A 25,431-nucleotide genomic window follows, 5' to 3' on the forward strand; every position below is an offset into this window, starting at 1 on the left:
AATAAACCTAAATGCAAGTAGAAAACTGCGGGTCCAGGTGAACTTGACAGAAAAGCAAAATCAGCAAAACTGAAGAAAACATGAAGACAAATGAAAAAGGTACAGCACAGGAGCTGTACAAAGTCATCATACAATGCTTGTGTGGCTGCAAGTATTAAAATATGGAAAACAAAAAGTCATGATGAAAAAAAGGGACATGAAACTGAGCACACTGGAAGTGTGAGATAATTCTGTTTAACCCAGGAGCAGGACATTAAGGCAAACACCTGGTTGAGAAACAACAAAATTATGACAAAAATAAGCAAAATTGAAAGCAAAAAAAAAGCACAGTTAACATATTCTGTTCAGCCAAGCTTCAAGAAGACTGAAAGGAAAAATGGAGAAGTAAAAAAACAGACTCAAGCCTTGCAATTGCAAAGCTTGTTGAGTTAAACTGAAAAGCATATTGAGGTTAAGAACTCTTTTAAAAGTTGTCAGCATGAAAAGAAAAATTTATTTCTTTTTTGAAAAAAAAAAAAACATGCACCAGTTTTCTTGATTGCTGGTCAATGCTGGACCATTTTGTTTCCTCTGCATATTTGGCAAAAGCACATGATTTTAAGTTTCCCCTGCGGCAAAGAAATTAAACACTTTTAGGAATGAGTACATGGCATCCTATGGGATGAAGTACATACAGTTCTAACCAATTGTTATTATGTTCACCATTTAAGTTAAAGGCAGCTGACCATTGCTGCCTTATCTTTTTACATTTTGCTGAAGTCTGAAGCTGTTGTTTTTAACCCTCAAACCACCGTAGCTTTTTTGTGACGTAGATTACCGTATGGGGTCAAAACCGACCCCAAAACGTTTTGTACAAATGCAGTTTTTTGTGTGAATCTTTTTGTGATTTGTATATATGTATAGTTTCATTAATCTATGCGGGACAATCTGACATGATTAGGTGAGAATACTTCTAGCTCATTATCATAATTTATGCAAAAGATCATGAGGACCACATTTTGCACCAACGCTATTCAGACCAGGAAAGAAGTTTTTGATGCCTGTACCAGCTTCAATTCCATATAGCGCCTAAATGGCTAATGCTAGGGCCACCAAACTTGGTAACCTTTTAGAAAATGTTGATAGCAAACACTTTCAGTGAACAAAGTATGTTCATCATTTTTCCTGTTGCCATGGCAACGAAATTCTGACAGACAAATATATTACGAAATTTTCTAATTTTGTATAAAACATGTAAGTTTTAAGGTCTTCTTGGCAAATAACAGTTGTTTATCACATCTTATAAAATTCAACGTAAATTTCAGGACTCAATATTCATAATTTATGCTAATATGATGACGTCATCAGTCAAAATCCAAGATGGCGGCCGATTTTACCTAGATGACGTCATAATGTCGTCATATAACATGATAATGGCACAAAAGTTGCTACAATAATTTTGGCTTACATTTAAATCATTCTCTGAAAATTTCGTGATCCTACCATAAGTAGTTTCGGTGTGGGTCGCAAAAGTTTGTTTAAAAAAATGCTGGGGTCAGTTTTGACCCCACTGAACCATGCATAAACTTTCGAGGATTACTTAATCAACAATGAACCAATCTCGGTAAAAACGTAGAAGAAGTTATAGGACATATACACAAACAAACTTCTGGAAGGAAATTTGTTTTCGACCAGAAATGACATAATGGCACACAATGATATACGCGTGGGGTCAGTTTTGACCCCATACGGTGGTTTGAGGGTTAAAGACTTCACACTCAGACATTTGTTAGTTGGTTGTGTTAGTTTTGGTTCATGTTGGTTATGTTACAAGATATGTTACAGTATATACTTCTTACAATCAGAGAGCAATGTGATAATTTTAGTTTTATACAGCTGACATAACATTTTCAGGTAGTAATAAGAAATTACTACAAAAATTGTTGCTATCATTTTATTTTTTCTTCATTTTAAAGAAGTACATATTATAAGAAGTGTATTAAAGCCTGGCAGTTATATTTGATGTTTTGTTGGAGTTTTTAAGTACCTGGGAAATGCACAGTTAAATACAGGGTTGCAGTCAAGCATTGAAACTATTTATATGATCAAGATGATGTAATATATCTTATGGAGAGAAAAGCTAAGATATTATGATATCTTTTTTGTTCTTAATATTGTTCCTACTCAGGAATGTTGATAAATATATATTTTTTTAAAGTTAAAAAATGATTTTATAAAGAGAAACGTATAACTTTCTAAACTTACTTTGTACTTTGCAAAGAAGTTGGACAACTTTTGCAAACTTGAAGAACAAATTAAAAAGTTTGAAAAATGAAATATTCTGTGCTGTCTTAATTTGTTGTGCATTGCCTTTCTGCCTGTGAGTGCATATGTGCTTCCTATTGTGTGTCTGTATGTGTAAGTGTGTGTGTGTGTGTTCATCTGTATGTCTGTTTGTCTGTGACTTCCAATGCATTTTTGTCATAGTACCATACATCTACAGCCCTGCTACTGTTATCTGGGGGACTGGAAAGGACACAAATCAGTATGGGTAAGGGGCTGAAGTCTGGCATTTCTGCCTGGTGACATGATCTAATATTGCATCTGAACAAGGACAGATTCGTAATTTCTTGAATAACTTTAAGCTTTGATACATCTTGTATAACGTTCATACCCTTGCATCGTATGTGTGGGGTATTGAGGAAGTCATGCATATTTATTGATGATCACATAGATTTGTTTGACACAGGGCATGTCGATACTGCAGAGCAGGACAGTATCGCTAGAGGGCGCTGGTGTGTGGTCTATATATTTTGGCGGGAGGGTTCAACACGCCCAGTGGTGTGTGGGTCAATTCTTGTCTCTGTAGGTTGATTCCTATCTTTAATGGCTACGTTTAGCTTACAAGAAACGGAACTGGTACTCAATTTTGTCTGTCCAGTCGTGTCACGGGCTACATGTATGTAGTTTAGCCAAAATACTCTTTGACACGGTCAACGATCTCTAGTGCATGTTTGACGCTGCACTTTGGAACATTATCGCTAGAGGCCGCTAACGTGTGGTCCACTTTTGCCGGCCTCTTTCAACCTCCTTGATTTTGATTTGATTTGATTTATTCGGCTGTATAATCATGGGAAATACAGCCAGGGCTTCCTTGTTTCAACACATGCAGTTTCGTATAAATATATTGATTATTTACGGCAAAACATGAAATCCAGAATTGTTCCAATTGTCTGCAGGAAACAAACATACACTCTTCAGTGCCTCTCCCATCGTGTCGTGGGCTACATTTGCGACGTTGGGTCATAAATTTGCTTCGATGGAAGGGGGGCGCTCCAATCAAATTCAACGACCTCTAGGGCTTTTCTTCCACGTTGCATTGCAATCAATCAATCAATCAATCAAATGGTTTATTCAGAATTAAAACAAGGCACTGGCAACCAGAGGTTGAATTACGGCCTTGCTGTACAGCACCTCTGTGCTACAAATACAATAAAATCATCAATAACAAAAAACGTTACATATATACAATAGATAATATACAGTTGCATTGTTAACATTAATTTCCATTATTTTTGTTCAGCAGGCATATCATATACGGGATTGCACTTTTTTTGTAGCGCTCAGTTCTGGGTTTGACAGTGTCTAGTTGGTTGCTGGCCCTTGTGGCTCTCCCAGTGATAGCCCCCCGGGTTTGTGGTAGCCAGTGACGGAAGTCCGGTGACTGGAGGAGTTTCTGGGCGAACTGCAGGCAGAGGCGGTCTCTCCTTTGATCTAGGGTAGACAAGTTCAGAATCCGGCACGCCTCTGGGTATGAAGTGTAGGCAGAGCGGAGTATTATCCGACATGCGCGTTTCTGGATGAATTCGATCCTTCGTCGCTGTCTAGCAGTTAGTCCAGGATGCCAGGCAGGCGCTGCGTACTCACAGCTTGGACGGACGAATGTTTTGTAGCAGGTAAGTATGTCATCCCTAGACAGATCGAACTGGTTGAGTTGTTTAAGCATAAATAGCTTTCGGTTGCCTTGTTTGACAATGTGGTCTGCATGTACGTTCCAACCAAGGTCAGCCTGGATGAACAAGCCGAGGAGTTTAACTATCTTGACCTCCTCTAACGGTTGGCCAGCAATAGACAGGGGTGGCAGTGGAAGGACTGTTCTCGTGAAGACCACGTGCATGGCTTTGCATTTTTTGGGGTGAAGTTTCATCTTTCTTGTGGATGCCCATTGGTCGAGGCTGTTGAGGTCCGTTTGAATTGTTGAGGTGTCCCGGATCAACCTGCTCTCAGCTAAGTTAAGATCATCCACGAACTTCCACCTCCTAGCAAGGGAATCCCACCCGATACTGTTGTCATTAGCGTTTCTTGTCGTTAAAAATGGGAAATTATTAGGCGATAGTGTCGGGTATAGATTACGATCTAATGTTCCAGATCGTTGTCATTAACGAGAGTTGTCGGTGGTAGACTAAGAAGGAGCTGCCGCATGCCGCGCAATGCGTGATGGGAGTCGAGCAGACCAGCTGATCAGCATGATCAAAATGGCGGCCTTTTCGTAGCGATAGCCCGGTATCCAGCCGTATATAGCTCCTGTTCTCTCCGTATCATAGCTCCCGAGCACTGTCCCGAGTCTCTTCTGTTCTCTCCGCAAATGGCAGGTGAGACTTGAGAGCTACAATATGGCTGGATACCAGGCTAGATGTAGCCTTATGTGCGATGTAAAAGCAAGTACCCGTACGCGTACAACGGTCGTTTATATAATTTTTCAAAAGATTATGGTTAGCATCTGTGATGATAACACCACATTGATACTGATAGGAGCCATAGTTTTGATAGTTGCTTGTGGCACGAGGTAGATTCACAGCGGTAACCAGAAAATCTCGGCGTACAATTACGGCTGTCAACGTAACGCTCCCGGTTCCAGCCTTACAGGTGAGTTATAACGTTTACATCATCATCACAATTAATGCACAGTGTGGCTGTGTCTCTAGAATTGAACCCTTGTTTTCCTTATAATGATCGCCGTGAAGATGTCACTGCAGATAAACATTTTTTTAATTAAAGTAAGCTCCCATATATAAACTAGACCGTCAGTATTATGTGTCGTATAATTTGTTACGGTTATAATATTTAGTACTTATGTTACGTATGCACTGTGACTTTTTTGTTGTTGAGAAATTGACAAGATTATTAACTTAAAAAAAGTCTTTAGATTCTATTGGTTAGTCTATATGAAAGATATATCAGCTACAATTTGCAATATGCAGAATGTAGTATTTCTAATTTGTTTACCTGCCCCTTACCTGTAATGTGTAAATGCAGAAATGTTCGCGGTGGATTTATGTTTGCGGTTTTTGTGGTGGCCACTTCACCGCGAATTTAAAACCACCGCAAACATTTTTTCATGGCATGGTGCTACAGCGAACTTTAAACCACAGCGAAATGTCCTTTTCCCTGCTACCACGAAATTAAATCCCAGCAAACTCAAAGGCATGTACAACATATACTATAACTTATACGTTGACAACCGTTGTGTGTGCAGTGGAACTTTTTAGTTTAAAAAACTTTAATGATCACCAGTGCAGGTATGCAGGAAAAACAGTGATCCCAAATACAAATTATTATCATTATGATTCAGGTACTTTGGTATATAAGCTGATGTCAAGAACACATTTATAGTCAATCTCAATTGCATCTCCATCTCTCTAGACCAGGTACCATCAGTGCCTTACACTCGTTGCTAAAAAATCAACTTTTTGCAGGGCAGTGAGTGTAAGGAGGGCCAGTTAAGTAAGGGCAGTGAGTGTAAGGAGGGCCAGTTAAGTAAGGGCAGTGAGTGTAAGGAGCCCCAGTACTAGTAGTATTGATGATATGGTACCCAGGCTGTAACCACCACGCTTCTACAAAAGATTCAAATTTCAATGATGGCTGAGCGGGAAGGTGGGGAATGTTGGGGAGCAAATAAAGCTGAGACTCTTGTGTGCTGTATTTTCCCACTGATACTAGTAAAGATGTCTACCAGCAAAATTTGCTGCTTGAAATACATCTAGGAAATATATGCAGCATATAATAATTTCATAATATTTGGTGGATTTGGTGAAAATTTGGTCAACAATATGTCCTTCAATACCATGTCCCTCCATACAAACTACAAAATGTCCTGCTTCTGCCTCCGCATCTGGTGCTTGTATGTGCAATCTATCATATGGTTCACACAACATCCTTGATTGTAAAATTCTAGCTCACTGAATCAAAATGAAAATTTAACTAAATTTCATGTGTTGTCAGCCTTTATATATTAAATAAAGCATAATCAAGACCCCCATGTAGACCCTAGGCCTATTTTAATAGTATTGGTGCTGTCAGTTTCAACTTCAAGTTTCAGATTATTGTCACACACATGTAGTCATGTACTAGTACATTGTCCCTTAGCTGAACACAAACAAGCACACATGGCACACACATCCCACACATTTATAACACCTTTATAATGGACATGTCTGGACCCTGGAGTTGGATGCTAGATTTACAAACTGGTCTTACTCTTACTCTTAGCTGATTTTGATTTTCATTTATTTTCAGGGACAACATCTTAAGTTAAGTATCAATATAGCAAAGCACAAAGCAATTAAAAAATCACTGCTGCTCAGGCTCAAAAATCACGATCACAGCCAAACATGAATGTACAATGTATTACGTATAGTGGACCTCTGGAAAGAGCGGCTAAGGCCGACAGGTCATTTTCACTTCATTCATTCATTAACACAACACAAAAAATGGGGACAGAAATGTTGCCCCTCCCCTCGAAATACAACCTGCATATATGCAGCTTTTAGTGCAGGTAAAATTGGACAGTGCACATATTTTTGTAGTCTACCTGCACCTAACCTGCACTGGTCCATGTACTGGATTTTATACATATGATGTAGGTTTATGTGGTTTGTTATTAGCTGCATTGACTATTACCACCTATAAAGTATAAAAGAAAAAAAAATTAGCAATGGTTCCTGAACAATTTTAGTATGATCCATACTTCCTGAATCCAGAGTGGTGCAGGTAAAATTTGTCTGGTGCAGGTAATTCTCGATGTTACCTACACCAGTGCAGGTATGCAGAATAATGTAATTCAAGCCCTGGCTGACTATGATGAAATTAAGTCACCCACAAACTTTTCTCCCTCCCCTTCAGTATAGATTGAGGTACAGTCAAACCTGTCTATAGCGGCCACTCAAGGGACTGGTCAAAATTGGCCACTATAGAGAGGTGGCCACTATAGAGAATATGCTAATTAATTGACCACAAGCAATAAGTTCCACATGGTTTTAGTACCCACTGACCTCTATTCACATGATACATGTACTGCAATGATTTTTACACTGAAAACAAAGGCTATAAAAAGTTTTAAATGTTCTACAGTTGATATTGTCTGAAGAGACCGGTATCGTCATATTTCTTTGATCTTTCGTCTTGTATCCTTTGATACTTCGCCGTCCGTATGTTCCCGCTCGCGTTCACACGTCAGATTCGCCCATTATGCTGCTAATGTGGTACTCACAAGAAAAGTCACGTCATTTTAGACTTATCTCTTAATAAATGTAAGAATACAATCCACCATAGTCTGAAGTTCATATCATTTTGTCTTTGTAACAATTATTTAGAAATTTTTGTGATGTAAATTAACCTAAGCGATAGTGTATTAGAGCGTAACTTTAACACAATTTACCTCCGTAATATTGGTGTCGTCTATTGACCTTATATGACCTCGTTTGTCAGCAGGTATGGGTAGCGCCAGTTTACGAAGTTTTGTTTTGAAAATAAGTCAAAGAGGTTTTAGATCCGACGTAGGGTGACGTTACGGCCGCTGTATGTGGCCGAACGCGTGCCGAAACATAGATCAGCGGTCCGCGTGGCCGTAATCGGCAGTGTTTTTGTACCTGCGGGACCGGAAATCGTGTGGCCGTGGCCGCGTTGGACAGGTGGCCGCTAAACCTATTTCTTAATCATTACGAATCCAAGGGACCGACAAAAAGTGGCCACTATGGGCAGGTGGCCGTTATGCAAAGGTGGCTGCTAATACAGGTTTGACTGTAAGTGAAAAAATTGCAAATCCCCCCCCCCCTCCCCCCCCTGCAAAATGGACCATTCTGAACCACCCCAGTGCCAACATGCTACTACATTATAGCCTGGTACTCTTATCCAGCTGTATTCTAGCTCCCGAGTCTCTTTTGTCCTCTTCGTAAATATAAGATACAAGGCTATCTATATTAAAAGTGGTTAAAGTTTTAAACTGGTACAAACCCAAAACAGGAAGTAGAATACTCCACCCAACAGATTTCTGCAGCAAAATGGACCATTGCCCATTCACAACAAAAATTAGGTTCAGGTTTAGATCTGGACCTGGACCTGATCCTCTGGACCTGGACCGTACATGAACCTGAATTTTCTGTACCGGTACTAGAGTACCCATCATTACTACATGCCAACAGAACCTAACTTCTCTACCAGACTCACTATGCTGGCTATCAATCTCATACTAGGGAGAGTAATTTGCCAGGGAAGTTATGCTACCAAAGGAGTTTGCAGACCTTGGCGTGGACTGATTCCACTTCAGTGCTGATTTCCCTGATCTTTTGCTTAATTCTGCTATTCCTTTTTCCCATAAGAAGGCCTGGTGGAGGCTAAAAAGAACCCCTTGCCAGTATTTGTGTTGCATTCAAAATGGACAATTTAACCTCTATCTAGCAAAATGGACCATTGACACGATTGTTTTGAATATCACCCATTCACAAGTTTTCACTTTAACAGGGACATGATGTGCATACCACAGTATATTATGGCAGATACAAATTGTAATGCCTGTACTGACTGCTGACTGTGTGGAAGTTATACACATAATTTAGTTGTGTGTGGAAATTATACACATACACATAATTAAAAACAACGCCTTATATTCAGACCTTTGGCAAAGGAAGGTATTCATTGTATAAAATGTGTCATCTAACTCAGGCTGTTGCTTCTTTATGTTTATTACTAGTAAGCTGTGTATTAGTGTCTTCACCCCAGACCTTTTGAAAAAGTTATTTTTATTTTTTTCGACCCGTCCAATTTTTTTTCTGGAAAAAATCCTAGAACTTAGAACAAAAAAGAAATTGTATATAAAAAATTGCCCTTTGTGAATGCCCCTCTTATCATTTATAAGTGTATCATGATTATACATTAATCTTTCTAAAAGTTGGAACTTGAATCAGTATCTCATTATGTATTAGAAGGCCTAGGGAAAAATGTTGTGTTTCCTGATTCCCAGGTACCTACCCTGGAAAAACCTGTCAATCCTAGACCTTTTTTTGGTGGGCAGTGGAGTCACATAGTTTCCAATTTTTTATTCAGCCTGCTTCCCATTGAAGTAAAAACACTGCTTGTCCTGTACATGTATAAGGAAGGATAAATGTAACATGCATTGGCATAATACCGGTAGTAAGACTTATACCGGTAGATTAAAAATACTGGAACTTAAAGAGATCTACACATGCAACAATAGTTATTTCTGAGCTGTGCACACTTCAGACATCTAGGTGTCCAATACATCATTTACAAAGCATCGATAACAATGCATTCGAAGACAACAAGGCCAAAAGTTTTCAGTATCTTTTTCAGGGTAGGCAGCTTGTCGTGGGACGAACACACTGCCACATTCATTGCCAAATTTATAGATCATAATTACACATGCTCACGGCACAAGACGAACATGATTCAACAACAATCTTGAATTTCTGTTGGTGACCTACAACCCATGTAAAAGTGTGAAGAACCGTTGCATAATAGCCCGGATCTACGGCTGAATGGGCAAAATTGAACGTACGCAGCCATTTTCCCGCCATATTTATATCTACGCTAGCAGTGAAGTGTTACGTTATAGCGGTTGTGACGGACAGAAGTTAAATGAAAATTCTTGACAGTATACGTCCGTTTTCTCATGACATTTTGTCTGCTCATGCAGGTTTATGTTTTATGCATTTACTGACAGAAAAGGAAGGAACATCAGAGGATGTATAAATGTACATAGCGGCAGTTAATTGTGCCGTGTTTCTTCCTACCGGTATTTTTTACCCCCTCCCAACCACGCGCCCGTTCGCCGTGTAATTCCGCGGCGTGTTACAATTACAATATTACGCTTTTAGCAGGACAAGAGTGGCAGAAAAGTTACACAGAAGAAGTGGCAAGGGTAACCTATAACAGCAACATGTAACTGGAGAAAATGATGCGTTGACAATTTGTCAAATCAGTATGGCTAGAGAAATCGTCGTAAACGTACCGGTATTATGATAATAGATGTTAATATCAATAACATGGTATGCACAAAATAACAGTTTGACATTGGAAGACAAGTGTCCTCATGCAATTCAGTTTACTTTGTTCAACTGTATTGTAATATGTCACACTGTTTTGGCCAGCCTTAAAAAAACCTAAGAAGAAAACAGACAGTCCCTACCTACCAACCCTACTTTTTTTTCAGGACTGAATCAGGAAACACAACATTTTCCCCCTAGGCCTAAGAAAAAGCAAGGCTTGGAGCAATTTACTAAGTACTATTAGTAGGTTAAACCTGTCTTTCTGTAATTAAACAATAAGTAAAGAAATACAGGGTGTTGAGCTACATTAAGAATTATGTCCCTTTTGTGCTATATGTCTTTTAGCACTTAATATACATTTTGTTCTAAACAGCTAAAGAAAGTTATATTACTTTCATAACCATTTTTGTAATGTGTGTTAACACATTACATTCAAACTATTAACTTAGATTTTACACTAATAATGAATTAAATATTTATTTAATGTTTTTGAAATGTTGGCCACTCACACATTGTGTTTATTATCATGTTATGGCTGTAACTCAGATTCTTTTAAAATCATGTGTATCATTCACATAATAAAAGACCTAGTAGTGATTTACCACACTGCCATAAGAGTGAAAATTGTGATTTCTGTTATTTCCCATGAGCTAGCAGCATCTTCAAATTTATATCTACAAACTACCATTTTGTCTGCTATCTAAGCTTAGAGTTCAGGTCTTTGACATTATTGCCTTGACCCATTGAATGATCATTTTGATATTAATTTCACTTGTACATGTTAAAGTCGGGCTGAAATTCTTGTCTTTATAATTCACAGGTACCAGACTCAACACATGGCCGAACTGTTGGTGCATATGAGGAAAGCAGGCATACCGGGACCAGTCTCCTTGCCTTTGGGACCAAGGGCGATATGGAATACCCCGTGTTGTATTCTATTTATATCATGCCAACCTGAGCAAACTCAAGTTTATTGCTAAAAAGAACAAATGACGGGACAAGAAGCTGATGATCATGCAGCAGTGGATTACCTGTTTCTACATAGAGGAATTATTCAGTAACACCAGCCATGTCCTATTTTTTAATGCAGTGAGGCTTAAACAATATGTCTCATCGTCCTCATCGCTCCCTTGACCAGGGGTGGTCGTGGGAGCACTTTGCTACTGAGCAAATGAACAATGAGTCTGTAAAAATTTAAACTAGTAGTATAGTAGAGGTGTACAGACAGCTTGTATATAGAAAGTTTTTTTTGTTATTCTGCAGTGTGTTGTGTTTGTTATCATGTTATAATTGCAGTAACTCAGATTCAAATTCTTTTAAAATCATGTCTCTTTAGATGGAAGATATAGTACGAGTAGAGTACATTGAGTAGAAAATGTTGAGGTTGTGTCTGTTTTGCATGTTAATTACAACTAACTTGTATTATACATGATGCAGAGAACTTTCTAATGTTCTGTGTTGTACTAGATATTCCATGTAACAGCCTTTGCATGTAAGGTAGCTATGGGGAAGGATGGATTAGTTGTATGTTTCAGATGCTCATCCAAAAATATTTAGGTATATGGGCAATTGCTGATGACTTTCAAAACACCAAAACACAGCGTTGGAGCTATTGAGCTTAAACTGTACAACTGTACATGTATGAGGTCACTGTCAATGTCAGGTACATGTGATGAGACCTAGTGCGAGTCTTCCTATGTAATCCTGACATAAGTACATGATGATGGGGAATAACAGGAATAGGAAATTGATTAAGAAGCTTTTATTTTGTATCAATATTCTGGGTAATCTGGATATTTCCATATCAGTTTATTACATAAATGTGTGCGCCTGTACATTCCACTAAAAGGCCAGAAGTTGTATGTGAATGAAGCTAACTGGAATTGGGATTGGGTCATTATGATCTGTACAGTGGCCTGGAATATTTTTTACAAAGTATCAACTTTGTGAGTATTAGCTGTAAAGGGTTAGAAGATTTAGTGTTTGTCCAAAGTGCAATATTGTATTTGTCCAAAATCAATCAGTAGTTTCTTATATGTATACAAATAGATAAGTGCAAACACAAAGGATTATGAATTTGCAATAAAGATTATTACTATATCTAGTTGCATATAAAAGTTGTCGGTCGGTCTTATCCATTTGCGGGACTCTGTTTTGTCAAGCTTTATTTCATTGTAGTCAAGTCATCATGAAATAAATAGTGGACTTTGAAAAAGCAACATCTGCTTCATGAGTTTAAGTCCATAGTCTTTAGGACAGGGAAGCAGCCATAGTCAAGATTTCTTAGTAAAGGAGGAAACAGATGTTTTTGTTTTGACTTATCACAGTGATGTAAGGTTATATACAGCACTCAAAGAAAGGCTACCATATGCATAGTTTTGAAGTTGTCATGTTTTGGAAAAGTTATATTGACATTGCAAATTATGGTATCCCGCCTATAAAACAAACACGCTTTCTTTCACGTTTGGCTAGCAGATATGTGTATTATTATTGTTATATAAATTAATTTCATACCTGAGGTAATATTACGTTATTGAGATATCTATAATTTAACATATCTCCAAACAATCACTGCAAACGCCCAGAAAAACCTTCAGTGTATACAACTGAAAGCTAATGACTTCCATTAAAAATGATAACATCTACATCTGCGCTAGGGTAAGTAAAGTATTTTTTAAAAATATATTTGAGTGCACTGAAAAGACCTGAACAAATGAAATGCCACCATAAAAAGTGCCGCGCTATGGAAACTTCTGCAGTACCGCTGAATGTTGCTAGGTTATATACTGTCGCTTTTACATATTATTTGTATGTTTTTTTTAAATATATTTATCAAAACCCACTCTGAAAGCTATTTGACAAATGGAACATCAACATACGAATGTTTGCTAACTGCGCAGAGCATCATTGATGGATGCAAGCTTTTTAACTCGACAGAAGACATCAATAAGCGCCACTGTGCTATGTAGTATATCGTATGGTCAAAATGAACAAAGATTAATTGCCTATATCTTCAGTTGCATAAAAAAAAGACCAAAACTGCTAAAGGCACATATAGATCAGACCAATAGCCTACCGTGGTGAAAATTTCGTCGACAAATGCCGCTTCTTTTTCGTTTTATGAACGAAAACGCACTTCGGTCATGTGGGGCTCAGATTGAGCTAGAATTGTATATGTCGAGCATAGCGGGCGGACAGCGCCCTCGCTTTACGCGAAAGTGGATCGTCTTGGTTTTTCATATCTCGCCAAAAATACGCCGGATTTCTTCCAAATTAAGTTAATATGTCAATGAAATCTTACTTAGTTGCTGTATGAATTCCCATGTAGTTATCTTAATCGGTTATTGAGTTTTGAACCTTTGAAGTTTGGAACATAGCGGTCGGAGCGCGCTCTCACTTTGCGCAAAACTAGAACGCGTCTTGGTCTTTCATATCTCTTCAAAGAAACGTCGAATTTCTTCCAAATTTGGTCGACATATCAATTCAATTTTACTTAGTTGCTGTATTAACTCCCATGTAATCATCTGAAATGATTATTGAATTTTGAACTGTTGAATTTTAGATAATACTGGTAATCTATTTCTTGCACAACTTATAGCACGGTGTTCATAGATAAAAGTTCAAATTTCTCCTAATAAATTGAGTGAAATAACTCTTAAAGGAAGTGATGATACCACAGAAATAGAGTCATATGTCTATTTCACCATGTACATCCCTTATTCGACATCATTTTGTGATGTCGGACTTTGCGGGTTTAGTATGGTCAAAAATGAACAAAGATTGATGGCCTATATCGTCAGTTGCATCAAAGAAATACCAAAATTGCTAAAGGCACATATAGATCAGACCAATAGCCTACCGTGGTGAAAATTTCGTCGACAAATACCGCTTCTTTTTCGTTTTATGAACGAAAACGCACTTCGGTCATGTGGGGTTCAGATTGAGCTAGAATTGTCTATGTCGAGCATAGCGGGCGGACAGCGCCCTCGCTTTACGCGAAAGTGGATCGTCTTGGTTTTTCATATCTCGCCAAAAATACGCCAGATTTCTTCCAAATTAAATCAATATATCAATGAAATCTTACTTAGTTGCTGTATGAATTCCCATGTAGTTATCTTAATCGGTTATTGAGTTTTGAACCTTTGAAGTTTGGAACATAGCGGTCGGAGCGCGCTCTCACTTTGCGCAAAACTAGAACGGCTTGGTTTTTCATATCTCTCCAAGGAAACGCCTGATCGATTTCTTCCAAATTTGGTCGATATGTCAATAAAATCGTCCTTAGTTGCTGTATGATTTCCCATGGAGTTATCTTACTCGAGCTTTAAACCTTTGAAGTTTGGATCATAGCGGTCGGAACGCGCTCTCACTGTGCGCAAAACTAGAACGGCTTGGTTTTTCATATCTCTCCAAGGAAACGCCTGATCGATTTCTTCCAAATTTGGTCGATATGTCAATAAAATCGTCCTTAGTTGCTGTATGATTTCCCATGGAGTTATCTTACTCGAGCTTTAAACCTTTGAAGTTTGGATCATAGCGGTCGGAACGCGCTCTCACTGTGCGCAAAACTAGAACGTCTTGGTTTTTCATATGTCTCCAAGGAAACGGGTTTGAACTGTTGTGTGGTCACCGAAAACAAGGGAAGATAAATGTACTAGGTATTTGCAAGCAGGATAACGGAAAACTTTTTAACAACAAAAATATACAAGTTATTACATACTAACGCATGCTTGATAGAAACGCATGGTTAGACATTGTTAATAGCACCTCGTATGAGGATGACCTGAACTGATTACATATTACGCTACATACTTTGGTTAAAGATGTATGTTTAAAATACCGCTCCCGTTTCGTTTGATGAAGACAAACGCACTTCCGTACAGGTGTATGTGGTTCGTTGGGACGTGGGTTCCTGGCTAGAACGTGTAGGACTTCATGTCTCCTATTAGAATCAGATTTCTTAAATTTGGCTGAAATGTTGATAAATGCTTGTGAAGTCGTTATGTAAATTGCTATGCTGAAATCATGGATCATTATCAAGTTACTTGGTAATATCATCGGTGTCGAACTCATGGCGCACGTTTTCCAAACCATGTCTACAAAACTCTACACTGATTGGGTTGGCATCCATCTGTCTCGGAAGATAATTGTAGGCAGACAGAGTGGGTTAGGTCTGCATGGCCTGCACGTCGGGTTTTTAAGGTGAAGGAGGGGTGTGCACTTCCTTCTCCACCCTCTCGTCTACTGGCGCACCTTCACACTTGAGGTGGATACGGGTTCGGCGTAATCAAGTACATGTACTAGTCCAGGTTTAGGCTCAGATCCGAACCTGACCATGTCTGGTTGACATAGTATAAGACAGAAGTTCTTGGTGAGAAGATTCTTAAGTCAAACCAATTGTGATATAATTGAATGTTGCACAAAATTTTCCATTTGATTCTACCAACTTCATGGTTAACTTAGGAACGTATGGAATATATTGTCCTAAAACAGAACCAATATGATAGAGAGTCATATCATACTTGATCGAGGCAATAAGATCTAGATTTACTTTATTTATCCCCTTTCTGTCAAATCACCTACTAGGATGTCTAAATATAAATGTCGACATTTATACTTTTATACTAAAATTTCAGAATTAGGTCAGGTAATTTGGTATCTACCAATGCTCCACACACATGTATACAAATATATTAACAAATATTATACAGATAAAGTCAATCAATGATGACAATAGGCCAATCCATCAATATCCACCCCAGAGTCTACTATATCAAAATGAATAAATAAAGAGGCTCTTTTTCTCACAACTCTTTCTTTATTTCACACCAACATTTCAGTGACCATCTTTCACCTTCCTCAGGACAATATTGGGCAGTATATGCACTGTAGCTATATACAGAAATGTAGATCTTGCTGCTTACAGATACAGTCACAAGCGTTTACAAATATACAGTGATTGCAGATGTACGGATTCAAGGATGCACATTTCTCAGACTCCGGCATCAAAATATGAACCTATGAATATGACACACTGCACAAAAAAGGCATTCGAAACAATAGAGTTAACAGGTGTCGTTTAGTTTTTTTTTCTAAATGGCATATCAAACTATCACAAACAGAGGTATATACAGTACTCCAATTGGAAAAGCAAACTCACATTACACTTAGTATCAGCAGAATACAAATTACTGTGCTAAATACAAGATTCATTGTACATTCACTTAGTATATGCTTTATACAGTTTCATTAGCCTGAGTACCATTTTCTGTAGTGACTGCTGGCTCAGTACTTTCCCTTGCTAACCATCGTGGTTAGCAAGCAAAAGTACTGAGCCAGCAGTAACTACAGAGGATGGTACTCAGGCTACAGTTTTATAGAGACCTTGTCCTAAACATGTGTCACTCAGATGACTGACATCAAAGAGAACAAAACAAACCAACACAATACAGTCTTATTCTATCATTTATTAGGACACCTATTTCTAACCAATCTACCTGACAATTTCATATTTGTCTATATGACCAGTAGTCTTCAGTCAGACCAAGGACATTGTAAACAACTGAAGCTGGTGTTTGACCACTCTATATAGACAGACAGCAGTGATTCATGATGAGCTTCATCTCCTGCTGTGTAATCTGATTCCCTACTTCTGCCAGTTCACGTTTCCAGACCTAGATGAACTGAAAAAAAGAAATACGTTTATGAAGGCAAGACATCCAGGTAAACAATATTCAAATACAATTTAATCTCTAGAACCTGATTAAATAACACATAATTACTCCGGGTCCTGGACATTTCAAGTGACATCCATCACTCTTCTTCAGCATCGCTAGAACGAACTGACAGTACAATTTAATACAAACAAGAATGGTGTTAAAAACACCCTGGCGACGCTGGGTCTAATGGATTTGTGAGTCTCTATATGAAAAAGATGTTTATTAGCTAGCCATGCTCACAACACAGTCTTGCACGCACACATTTCCATGCAATGATTCCATCTTGGGAGAAGCCTCGCAAACATTTTATCAACTCTTTCCAAAAAAAGTTAAGCTTGCCTCATTCTGAGTAAATTCTGAAAATCTATATTTACCTTTGCCAAAATGTTATATTTGGGCGTGTTTAGCCGTCAGGTGACAACCCCTCTATCCATAACCCTCTATACTCCATACAAATATTTGTGTGTGTGTCTGTGAACAGTATAACTTGATTAAGTCTTGGATGGATCTTTAATGGTATTTGGAAGTCAGGGAAATCGAAGGTCAAGTTCGATAATGGATCCCCTATCTACTCCCTAAGGTACTGCAGCGGAACTACTGTTTTTTCCTGTTTCCTGACATTTCACGGTCTTGATTTTTTAAAGGTGGGTATCTCTTGGGGCAGAGAGTTAGTGCTGTAAGTTTGGGTCCCCTAGCACCTTTATTTTCGGAAATTGTTTCCAAGTTTAGAAGAGAATAAATCAAGAACGTTTTGATGGATCGTCATGTTTTTTTTAGGTTTTGTAATGTCTAATTTGCATAAGTAATGGCAAAATGTTATAAATCCCTACATTCCATCTAACTTCTCACATATGTAACTGAGAAAGACCGAAATTCTTTGGATATCAATTATGCAAATAGATACCTCTTTTGCATAATTAATGACAGGATACTATAATTCTATAGTAGTAAATGATGGAAATTTCATATTTGAGGCATCACGAAGCAAACTAAAGCGAAAATTATTAAACATAAATCATTCAAATCAGCAGGGTACGTCACATCTAATTTTTGAGGTAACGCTACAACAGCCTTCTTTGCTATAAGATAAGATTTTCATACTAAGATAAGATTTTCATAGTTTAAACTTTTCCCACCTTATGTTCACCTGTACACACCTACATATTTTTTCTTAAGTTACAAGATCTATCTTAGACTTATGAATCTTGACCAAAGCATGGCCAGAACACTAGATATCAAAACCGAAAGTTCACTGCAGTACGCTAGAAAACCGATAGGCGGAACCATTTTAGAACTTGACTTTTATGTTTACTACCCTACCCACATTCAAGATTCATCAGAATCCATACTTTGCGAGTTATGCAGGCTACAAACAGACACACATGGAGATAAACGGCACCGAACACATAACCTTTAATGGACAAAGTTACGTTTTAACGTATTACGCTTGGGTTCTGTATTCAGTGCAAAGCTTTGTTGGGACTCCCCCACTCCAAAAGAGATATCTAAATAATACAAATTCCGACTACTACCATGATACTATCTCCGCCGGACCAAACCTCTGCTTGGAGAATATGTGTCACGATGGTCAAAAAAGGCCCTGAAAATCCTATCTTGAAAGCCATGTCAATCAATGTCAATCATCCATTTCACTAATGGCAACGGTAGCTGATTGGTTCTCACCTTTGAGGGCGGAAACTTGAAATGTTTTTGTTTCACCTAGACGAGCTGAATTTTTCCCGCGAACTTACCCTTTCAAATGCACGCCTGTCTCCGCCCCAATTGTTCCCCTGTTTGCACAGTAAACAATACCCAAGCTTTCATTCCTACGATGATGCATCTTTAATACTGACACAGCCCTCTCAGTCCCTTCTTTGCTATATTCTCGTCTATTCTGTCACCAATATTTATAAAATACCGAAGCTAAGGTGCAAGGAAATATCAGTTTCCGACATTCCCCCGGGGCATTCCCCGCGCGGGGCCGGTGACGCGCGGAACCCGTCGCCATTTCCGTTCTTTCCTACGTACATTACATCTGCGCTAGACACACACAAATTTAACCGGCAGAGTACGGATAGTTCGTCGATGAAGTCGACTTTCTATATATAATTTGTTTTCAAAACACATCCATGAAAGCAACGTCAACACTGACCGCCTTTCTACATATTTCCGCCCTTGATTGAGAACTTGACTCTGGCCCTGTCCTGTTCTATCAATAATCGACATCGCCTCGGAAATATCAACCCTCGCTTTCCGACTTAATAAGGTATTCTTTCCAATAACTCATTACACCTATGTATTTCTCTAATGATCTACAGTTCCTGATTCAATACGACCGGTAACAAACTCTGCACAAGCCGCTGTTTGATGCGTCGGCATGTGTTCGACTAGCTCTGGCGTCCTTGATAGGAAAATTGAAATTGAAAAAAAAGCCACATCTATGTAAAAAAAAACGCAACTTGTAATGAAGCACACAATGTAAAGCAAAGTCTGGGGAAGAAGGGGGAATTGGCGAGGGAGCTGGATTAGATCGGTCGGCCGGCCCTCCAGTTTGTTTACAAACCGACGCCATGTTTGAATCAATGTGTTGAAAAAAGGAATATATATATAGGCTTTTAATACGTGGTAAACTTTTGGTGTCCTTCTGCTTGAAAATGATACATTACACAAAAGATTTGAATTTTACTAAAACACACAGAAGTAATTTAGTTGGTGAAGGAGGGGTTAAAGAGAGTGTTGTTGTTTGCAGCCCGGGATCCTTCTTATAACCGACGCCATTTTTTCCGTTTGTCATAGATCTGCGAATCTTCATTCGTATTGTCGTTATTCTCCCCAAATGTGAATGTCACTAGCTGAGCAAGTAAAACACTCAAGGTGGTAATCGTGACTCGTACAAGTACTAGTAACAAAGATCAAGTCAACCTAACTATAAAATGTATATGCGAAAGCCCACTCATTCACTTCTTGCAGATTGCTTGTGTTTTCTTTTATAAATTTGGGGCATCAAAAACTCCTCATTTTGGGATCATAAATCCATGCAACTCCCCACCTATGTAATATCTGCTGCGCTATTATTAAAACCGTGGCAGTGACTAGACACCCTTTGAACCCATGATCAGCATAGAAAACTTAGTTTCTACGTGTTGTCGGGCGTGTACGGGGGTTGAAGTCTGAAATCATTACTGCTTTCGTTGGGTGTTTGGTCAACGTTGCGATATCAAAATTCCGCCGTTACCTATTTATACAATCAAGGATAAAACCTCCTTGTTACAAATGTGGCCTTACAAGAGGGTGGTAGAATGCCTCGCGGGAGGTATTCATTCACACCATGTCGTATAACAGTTCTCTCGAAGGCGATCAATCTATATGCAAAACAAATGGCCTTCTGATGTTAGGCCGACAAAAGATCTCTCAACGTTATGACACCGGCCTTTTCCTTTGATAGCGATATGTCCTTCTGGACAACTGTGAGAGTTGAGTAGAAACAAAACTCCTGGCTCCCGGGATTCGAATCCCGGCCGCCAGATTACAAAACAAGCGTTAACCCATAGGCCGAAAAGGTCTTTCACCCCTTTCTACTACAATGTCGCTGTTGGCCCGGTCAAAAGGCGGGAAAAACTTAACACCCCGTTCAAGAAGATGTAACGTTATACTGAAGACCAATTATTTGCTCTGTGTGTATGTCTTCCTTTCTTGTATCGACAATAAATTGATGTATCACTCAGTTAGGAAACGAGTTATCTGCTTTTTAACCTTTCTTACGTTCGTCTGATTTAATAGGGTATTTTGAAAGCAGTGTATAAGTGTCACTTTTATACTTGTATGAATTTGAAAAATCTACGCATCCTCTCTGTAAGTGATTTTTGCTGTTTCTTGACATGACCACCATCCATGCGTTATCTTGACAAATATTCAGCAATGTGTATCAGTGTGTAGACATGAATACAGGGCCGCGGTCGGCACCCCGCCGTGCCTTGGGCGGGGCAAATTCCCCTGACAACGCGGACAAAAGCATAGCAACCGTACCACCGTGTGTCACGAGATAACATCGTGAGGACCAGGTCGCCGCTGTAATTATAACCATATGGACATGGGTCGGATTGGCCTGGCCGTGTGACGTGGCTGTCAAGACAGGACAGGACGCGAGAGAGGACGTGGATGTTTACAGAGTAATGTACAGCGTAGAGTACAGAGGGCTGGGAAACAGAATGAAGTTGATCAGTTTAACAAGTACATGTATATGGCTGTCACCCGTATTTGAACGCGCACGTGACATTCTGGTAGTACTGCTGGGCTGGAGTTCAACAAAGATAGAGACGGGAACAGAGAGATCGAGAGAACTGAGGACGTGGCAAGGCTACTGGGCCTGTGATGGGTGGCGCGCGGGGCAGGGAGGAAGAAAAAACACATAAAGATGCCCGCCGATCCCTGACCCTGAAGAGAACGCCAGCCCGGAGAAATCTTCCATACTACTGTATTGACACTCGGGGAGCGGGGCAAGATGCGGCGGGTACGGGCGTGTGGCATAAGGCGGGAAAGAGATCTCAAGACTACTCGTCAAAAGGAAAGGTGGGTAGGCTCCCATATAAATTTATATTGGTGGACCATGTTGTGGATACCGGTATCGTCCTGTACTGTACTTTATTGTAGTCTTAAATTTGTCGACACTTAGTTATGTGATTGTGACCCGGAGGTCTGAATCGGGCAGCGATCCACCATTTTGAAAACAGGTTTGGGTTACGTAACGTTAGCGTTAACTTTTTTGTACTACCATAGTTTATGCTCAAGTTCATGTTTATATATCTGTTCACTGCGTAAACGGTTGTGTATTTTTCTTCCTGCCACATGTCTTCTTTGGATTGTTTTGTGACCTATGCAGTGAGCGAGATAGTGAAATGTCTGAAATCATTACGGCTTTCGTTGGGTGTTTGGTCAACGTTGCGATATCAAAATTCCGCCGTTACCTATTTATAAATCAATGATAAAGCCTCCTTGTTATAAATGTGGCTAACAAGAGGGTGGTAGAAATGCCTCGCGGGAGATGTTCATTCACACTATGTCGTATAACAGTTCTCTCGAAGGCGATTAATCTATATGCAAAACAAATGACCTTCTGATGTTAGGCCGACAAAAGATCTCTCAACGTTATAACACCGGCATTTCCCTTTGATACCGATGTGTCAAGTGATGTGTCAAGTGATTGCATACCAAAAAAAGGTCTCACTATAGCCGCCCAAGACCATGGTGACGAATTGTTTTAGCGAATTAATACAATAGAGAGATGCCAGCCAGTCTATACATATTCTGAATACTGGATGTGATTTAGTTTTCTTCTGATATAACGGCAACTGGGAAATACAGACGGGATCTCGTTCTTGTATACGAGAACGTCTAACACGTCTGTTCTGTGAGGTACCCTCTGCTATACAGCAATGTTTTGATGAAAAAACGCCTCAGGAGCTTTCCAAACTTGTCAGGCGACAGTTCGCTCGAGGTCCCGCTTGTTTGTTCTAGCTTTTGTTTCAGTTAGATTTCATGAAGGAAATACACAGCTGGTTGAAGAGAGCAATTCAACGGTGCAAATCTCTAACCATTCTCGTCATATTTGGTCAGTGCCTTCTCCTTCTGGACAACTGTGAGAGTCGAGTAGAAACAAAACTCCTGGCTCCCAGTCCGGGATTCGAATCCGGGCCGCCAGATTACAAAACAAGCGCTAACCGCTACGCCGAGAAGGTCCGGGCCATCGGGCGTTTGGCGTGGAGCTGGTCAGATTGGCGTAGTTGAACTCAACTGCCGGACCGATTTTCACGGCCCTTCTATGGGATTCGGTCCGGTGGTGAGAATCGGTCCTCCCTCACAGTCTTCCAAATGGAGTAAACTATGTGATGACAATGACTTTTATTAACTCGAAAATGTCTATTTGAGTCATGACAGTCAGTTTCAGAGGTGGTTTGGGGAAGTTTTTGTGCTTTTCTTCAGGCCGGACCGATTTTCACGGCCCTTCTATGGGATTCGGTCCGGTCGTGAGAATCGGTCCTCCCTCACAGTCTTCCAAATGGAGTAAGAGTCTATGTGATGACAATGACTTTATTAACTCGGAAATGTCTACATGTACTTGAGTCATGACAGTCAGTTTCAGAAGTGGCTGCGGAAATATAAATATACATATAAAAGTATCACAAATCTAGTCTAACACAGAAGTTCGGCTTCTTCTCGCTTCTTGTGTAGGATAACGTGAAAATGTAGGATTAACTCGGACATAAACATTGTTTTAACATTCAAGTTTTTGCGGTAGTGGGATTGACAGAAGTTGTGGTGTTATGATTTCTTTAGAAGTGCTGAAAATACTTATTTACTCAATCTTATTAAGTCTTTTGAATTATGTCTACATATCTTCTATGTCCCATGAGTCCCATGAGCTACCATAGTTAGGTTGCCCCATCTTATGGAGTATTTTGAATTATGTCTACCCCACTCTTATGTCTTCGTTTTGATGTAATTGTCTGTCTAATTGAGTCGTCTGGAGCAATTATGTTTTTAATAGGGAGTTGAGATTGAATGAATACAATTATTATACAATGTGATACTACTGATAATTAAACATCATATCTACAAGCTATGTACATGCAGCACAGCTATGAATAATGTCTCTTGAATGCAGGCAGAGTCTCATAAGTCTGACATCCATGCTATATGCTAGCCCACATTCATAAGGATTTTAATTTTATTCTTTCTATTTTTGTAGTTGTCTACATTGTACTGTGCGGATTTTCTGGCCTTTCCAAATATACTCTCCAGTTGAATATTCCAGTAACGGTCAGCTGTTCCCTCTTCGTCCCTATCCACAGTTACAACGCCGCAGGGGTACGTACTTGACGATTACGTCAGACGATGGCGGTTCCAGTAGGTCAATCTTCGAAGCAGCTGCGGGTAAACGTCTTTCGGTATGTCGTCAAGGTAAGTAAGCACGATGTTCCAATGCGTCGAGTAACCAGAGTTCAACTTAGCACAACTTTAGGCAACTAAGTCAAAATCTGTACACTGCATTTCAGCTAACAAGGCATAGATAGGCTTACCTGACTCATGAATGCCGAAGTTCCAATTTCTACAGTGTTTTCTGGTTGCTACGAATTGACAAGAAAGAGAAGAGAATTGTTCTTGTACTTCAATTTTAACCTTTGTTCTTTGCGTGCGTTCTCCCTACGTACAGCAGCTCCTGAGATGAACATTAGCTAACTGTGACGACCATCCATGTGGTGACTTAGTCCATGTAGAACACCAACAGACGTGCAGCGATAGTAGCAAATTTATGAGGGTGACTTTACAATAATCCATTATTGCTAGCATCACTATTATTATAGTATATAAAACGGGTAAAACTGTGTTCTCTCGTGATCTAACGCACAGGCCAACCTACCGTACAAGAGCGACGACGACGAGGTGTTCCTGACAGACATATATTATATCCATCAGAACGACACATTCCCGCCACACCCAACATAGAGACTCTTACCGCCACAAGGGAAGTGGGTCGAGTCCCTTCACGAAAAGTGGCCATCGCTGAGAGGAGCCAGAATATACGTTTGTGCGGCTTGAACATTCTTAACAGAAGGGAGCCACACAACATCCAGAACAGCGCCATCGACAGAAGGAAGGCACTGTGAGGGAAGTAGAGGCCAGTAGCAGAGCCAAGACGTACAGCCGATAGTTGTGATCATACTTGTCCATGTATAGAAAACCTGACATGACACCAGTTATAGAATTCACGGATTGACTGTCTGTTTATATCACGAATATGTATTTTAGTGTATACATTGTAGTAGTTGATTTTACATGTATATGAATGGACCGTAGATGAAATAACCGTTGTTTTGTGGTTTGACAAGACCTGTCTGTTTGATACGCCAAAATGTGACCACGAGATATAATGTATTTGTATGACAGATAGTCAGAGAGTAGAGATCAGAAGAGAAAGAAAGATCCTCATCTAAGACCGAGGTTACCGAGGTCAGTGTATGACAGATAGTCAGAGAGTAGAGATCAGAAGAGAAATAAAGATCCTCAGCTAAGACCGAGGTTAGCGAGGTCAGCATTACTAGTATATAGTAACGTCAAACCACCTTAACAGTCTCCCGTGCCCAGTGTACGGAAAACCTTGTCTCTGCGTCCTTCCTTTATTCTAGCTGTGCTAGTCTTCAAAGCAGAATCTAAACAACTTGAAACCCATTGGTTTCATGGCTTGTTTGAAACATGTGACTTATTAAGTTTTCAAAATCAGGCTTTACGTAATCTGTATCTATATAGCCGGTATAACCGCCATTCGGCGTAACACACCAGCTTCAATTCCAAACGACAACCACCTGAAAGCACATCATTTCATATTTCATAAAAAG

At 39.5% G+C, this 25,431-nt stretch overlaps 1 protein-coding gene and 2 long non-coding RNA genes across 6 annotated transcripts in view; 2 read left to right on the plus strand and 1 right to left on the minus strand.

The window, feature by feature from the left end:
* Window positions 1-4,466: 4,466 nt before the first annotated feature.
* Window positions 4,467-12,541, plus strand: LOC118432347. Its single transcript, XR_004833056.1, has 2 exons — window positions 4,467-4,905; window positions 11,143-12,541. It is a non-coding gene; the product is annotated as an uncharacterized LOC118432347 (long non-coding RNA).
* Window positions 12,542-16,117: 3,576 nt separating this feature from the next.
* LOC118432361 overlaps window positions 16,118-25,431 on the minus strand; it is a 14,959-nt gene continuing 5,645 nt past the window's right edge. Inside the window, exon 2 of the long non-coding RNA XR_004833071.1 lies at window positions 16,118-17,002. This is a non-coding gene — a long non-coding RNA (uncharacterized LOC118432361). The remainder of the gene's footprint in view (window positions 17,003-25,431) is intronic.
* Window positions 21,278-25,178, plus strand: LOC118432340. Of its 4 annotated transcripts, none has more exons than XR_004833051.1 (4): window positions 21,278-21,607; window positions 23,887-23,995; window positions 24,446-25,036; window positions 25,115-25,178. XR_004833051.1 is itself a non-coding variant. In XM_035843892.1 (3 exons), exons 1-3 carry the CDS (start codon window positions 21,410-21,412, stop codon window positions 24,272-24,274), a joined length of 333 nt encoding a protein of 110 aa, XP_035699785.1. In that variant the 5' UTR covers window positions 21,278-21,409; the 3' UTR covers window positions 24,275-24,437. The 4 variants fall into 4 exon arrangements, 1 of the variants encoding a protein (XP_035699785.1); XR_004833053.1 differs by having other exon boundaries at window positions 24,512-25,036; XR_004833052.1 differs by lacking the exon at window positions 21,278-21,607 and adding an exon at window positions 21,655-21,768.

Source organism: Branchiostoma floridae, chromosome 15, assembly GCF_000003815.2.
Source record: "Branchiostoma floridae strain S238N-H82 chromosome 15, Bfl_VNyyK, whole genome shotgun sequence".
Taxonomy (NCBI): domain Eukaryota; kingdom Metazoa; phylum Chordata; class Leptocardii; order Amphioxiformes; family Branchiostomatidae; genus Branchiostoma; species Branchiostoma floridae.

Coding starts and splice junctions, on each gene's coding strand:
- LOC118432340 (XM_035843892.1), top strand. CDS start 21,410: ATGGGTGGCGCGCGGGGCAGGGAGGAAGAAAAAACACATAAAGATGCC. Junction 21,608..23,886: donor ACTACTCGTCAAAAGGAAAG/GTGGGTAGGCTC, acceptor CCCTATCCACAG/TTACAACGCCGCAGGGGTAC. Junction 23,996..24,248: donor TCTTTCGGTATGTCGTCAAG/GTAAGTAAGCAC, acceptor CCCTACGTACAG/CAGCTCCTGAGATGAACATT.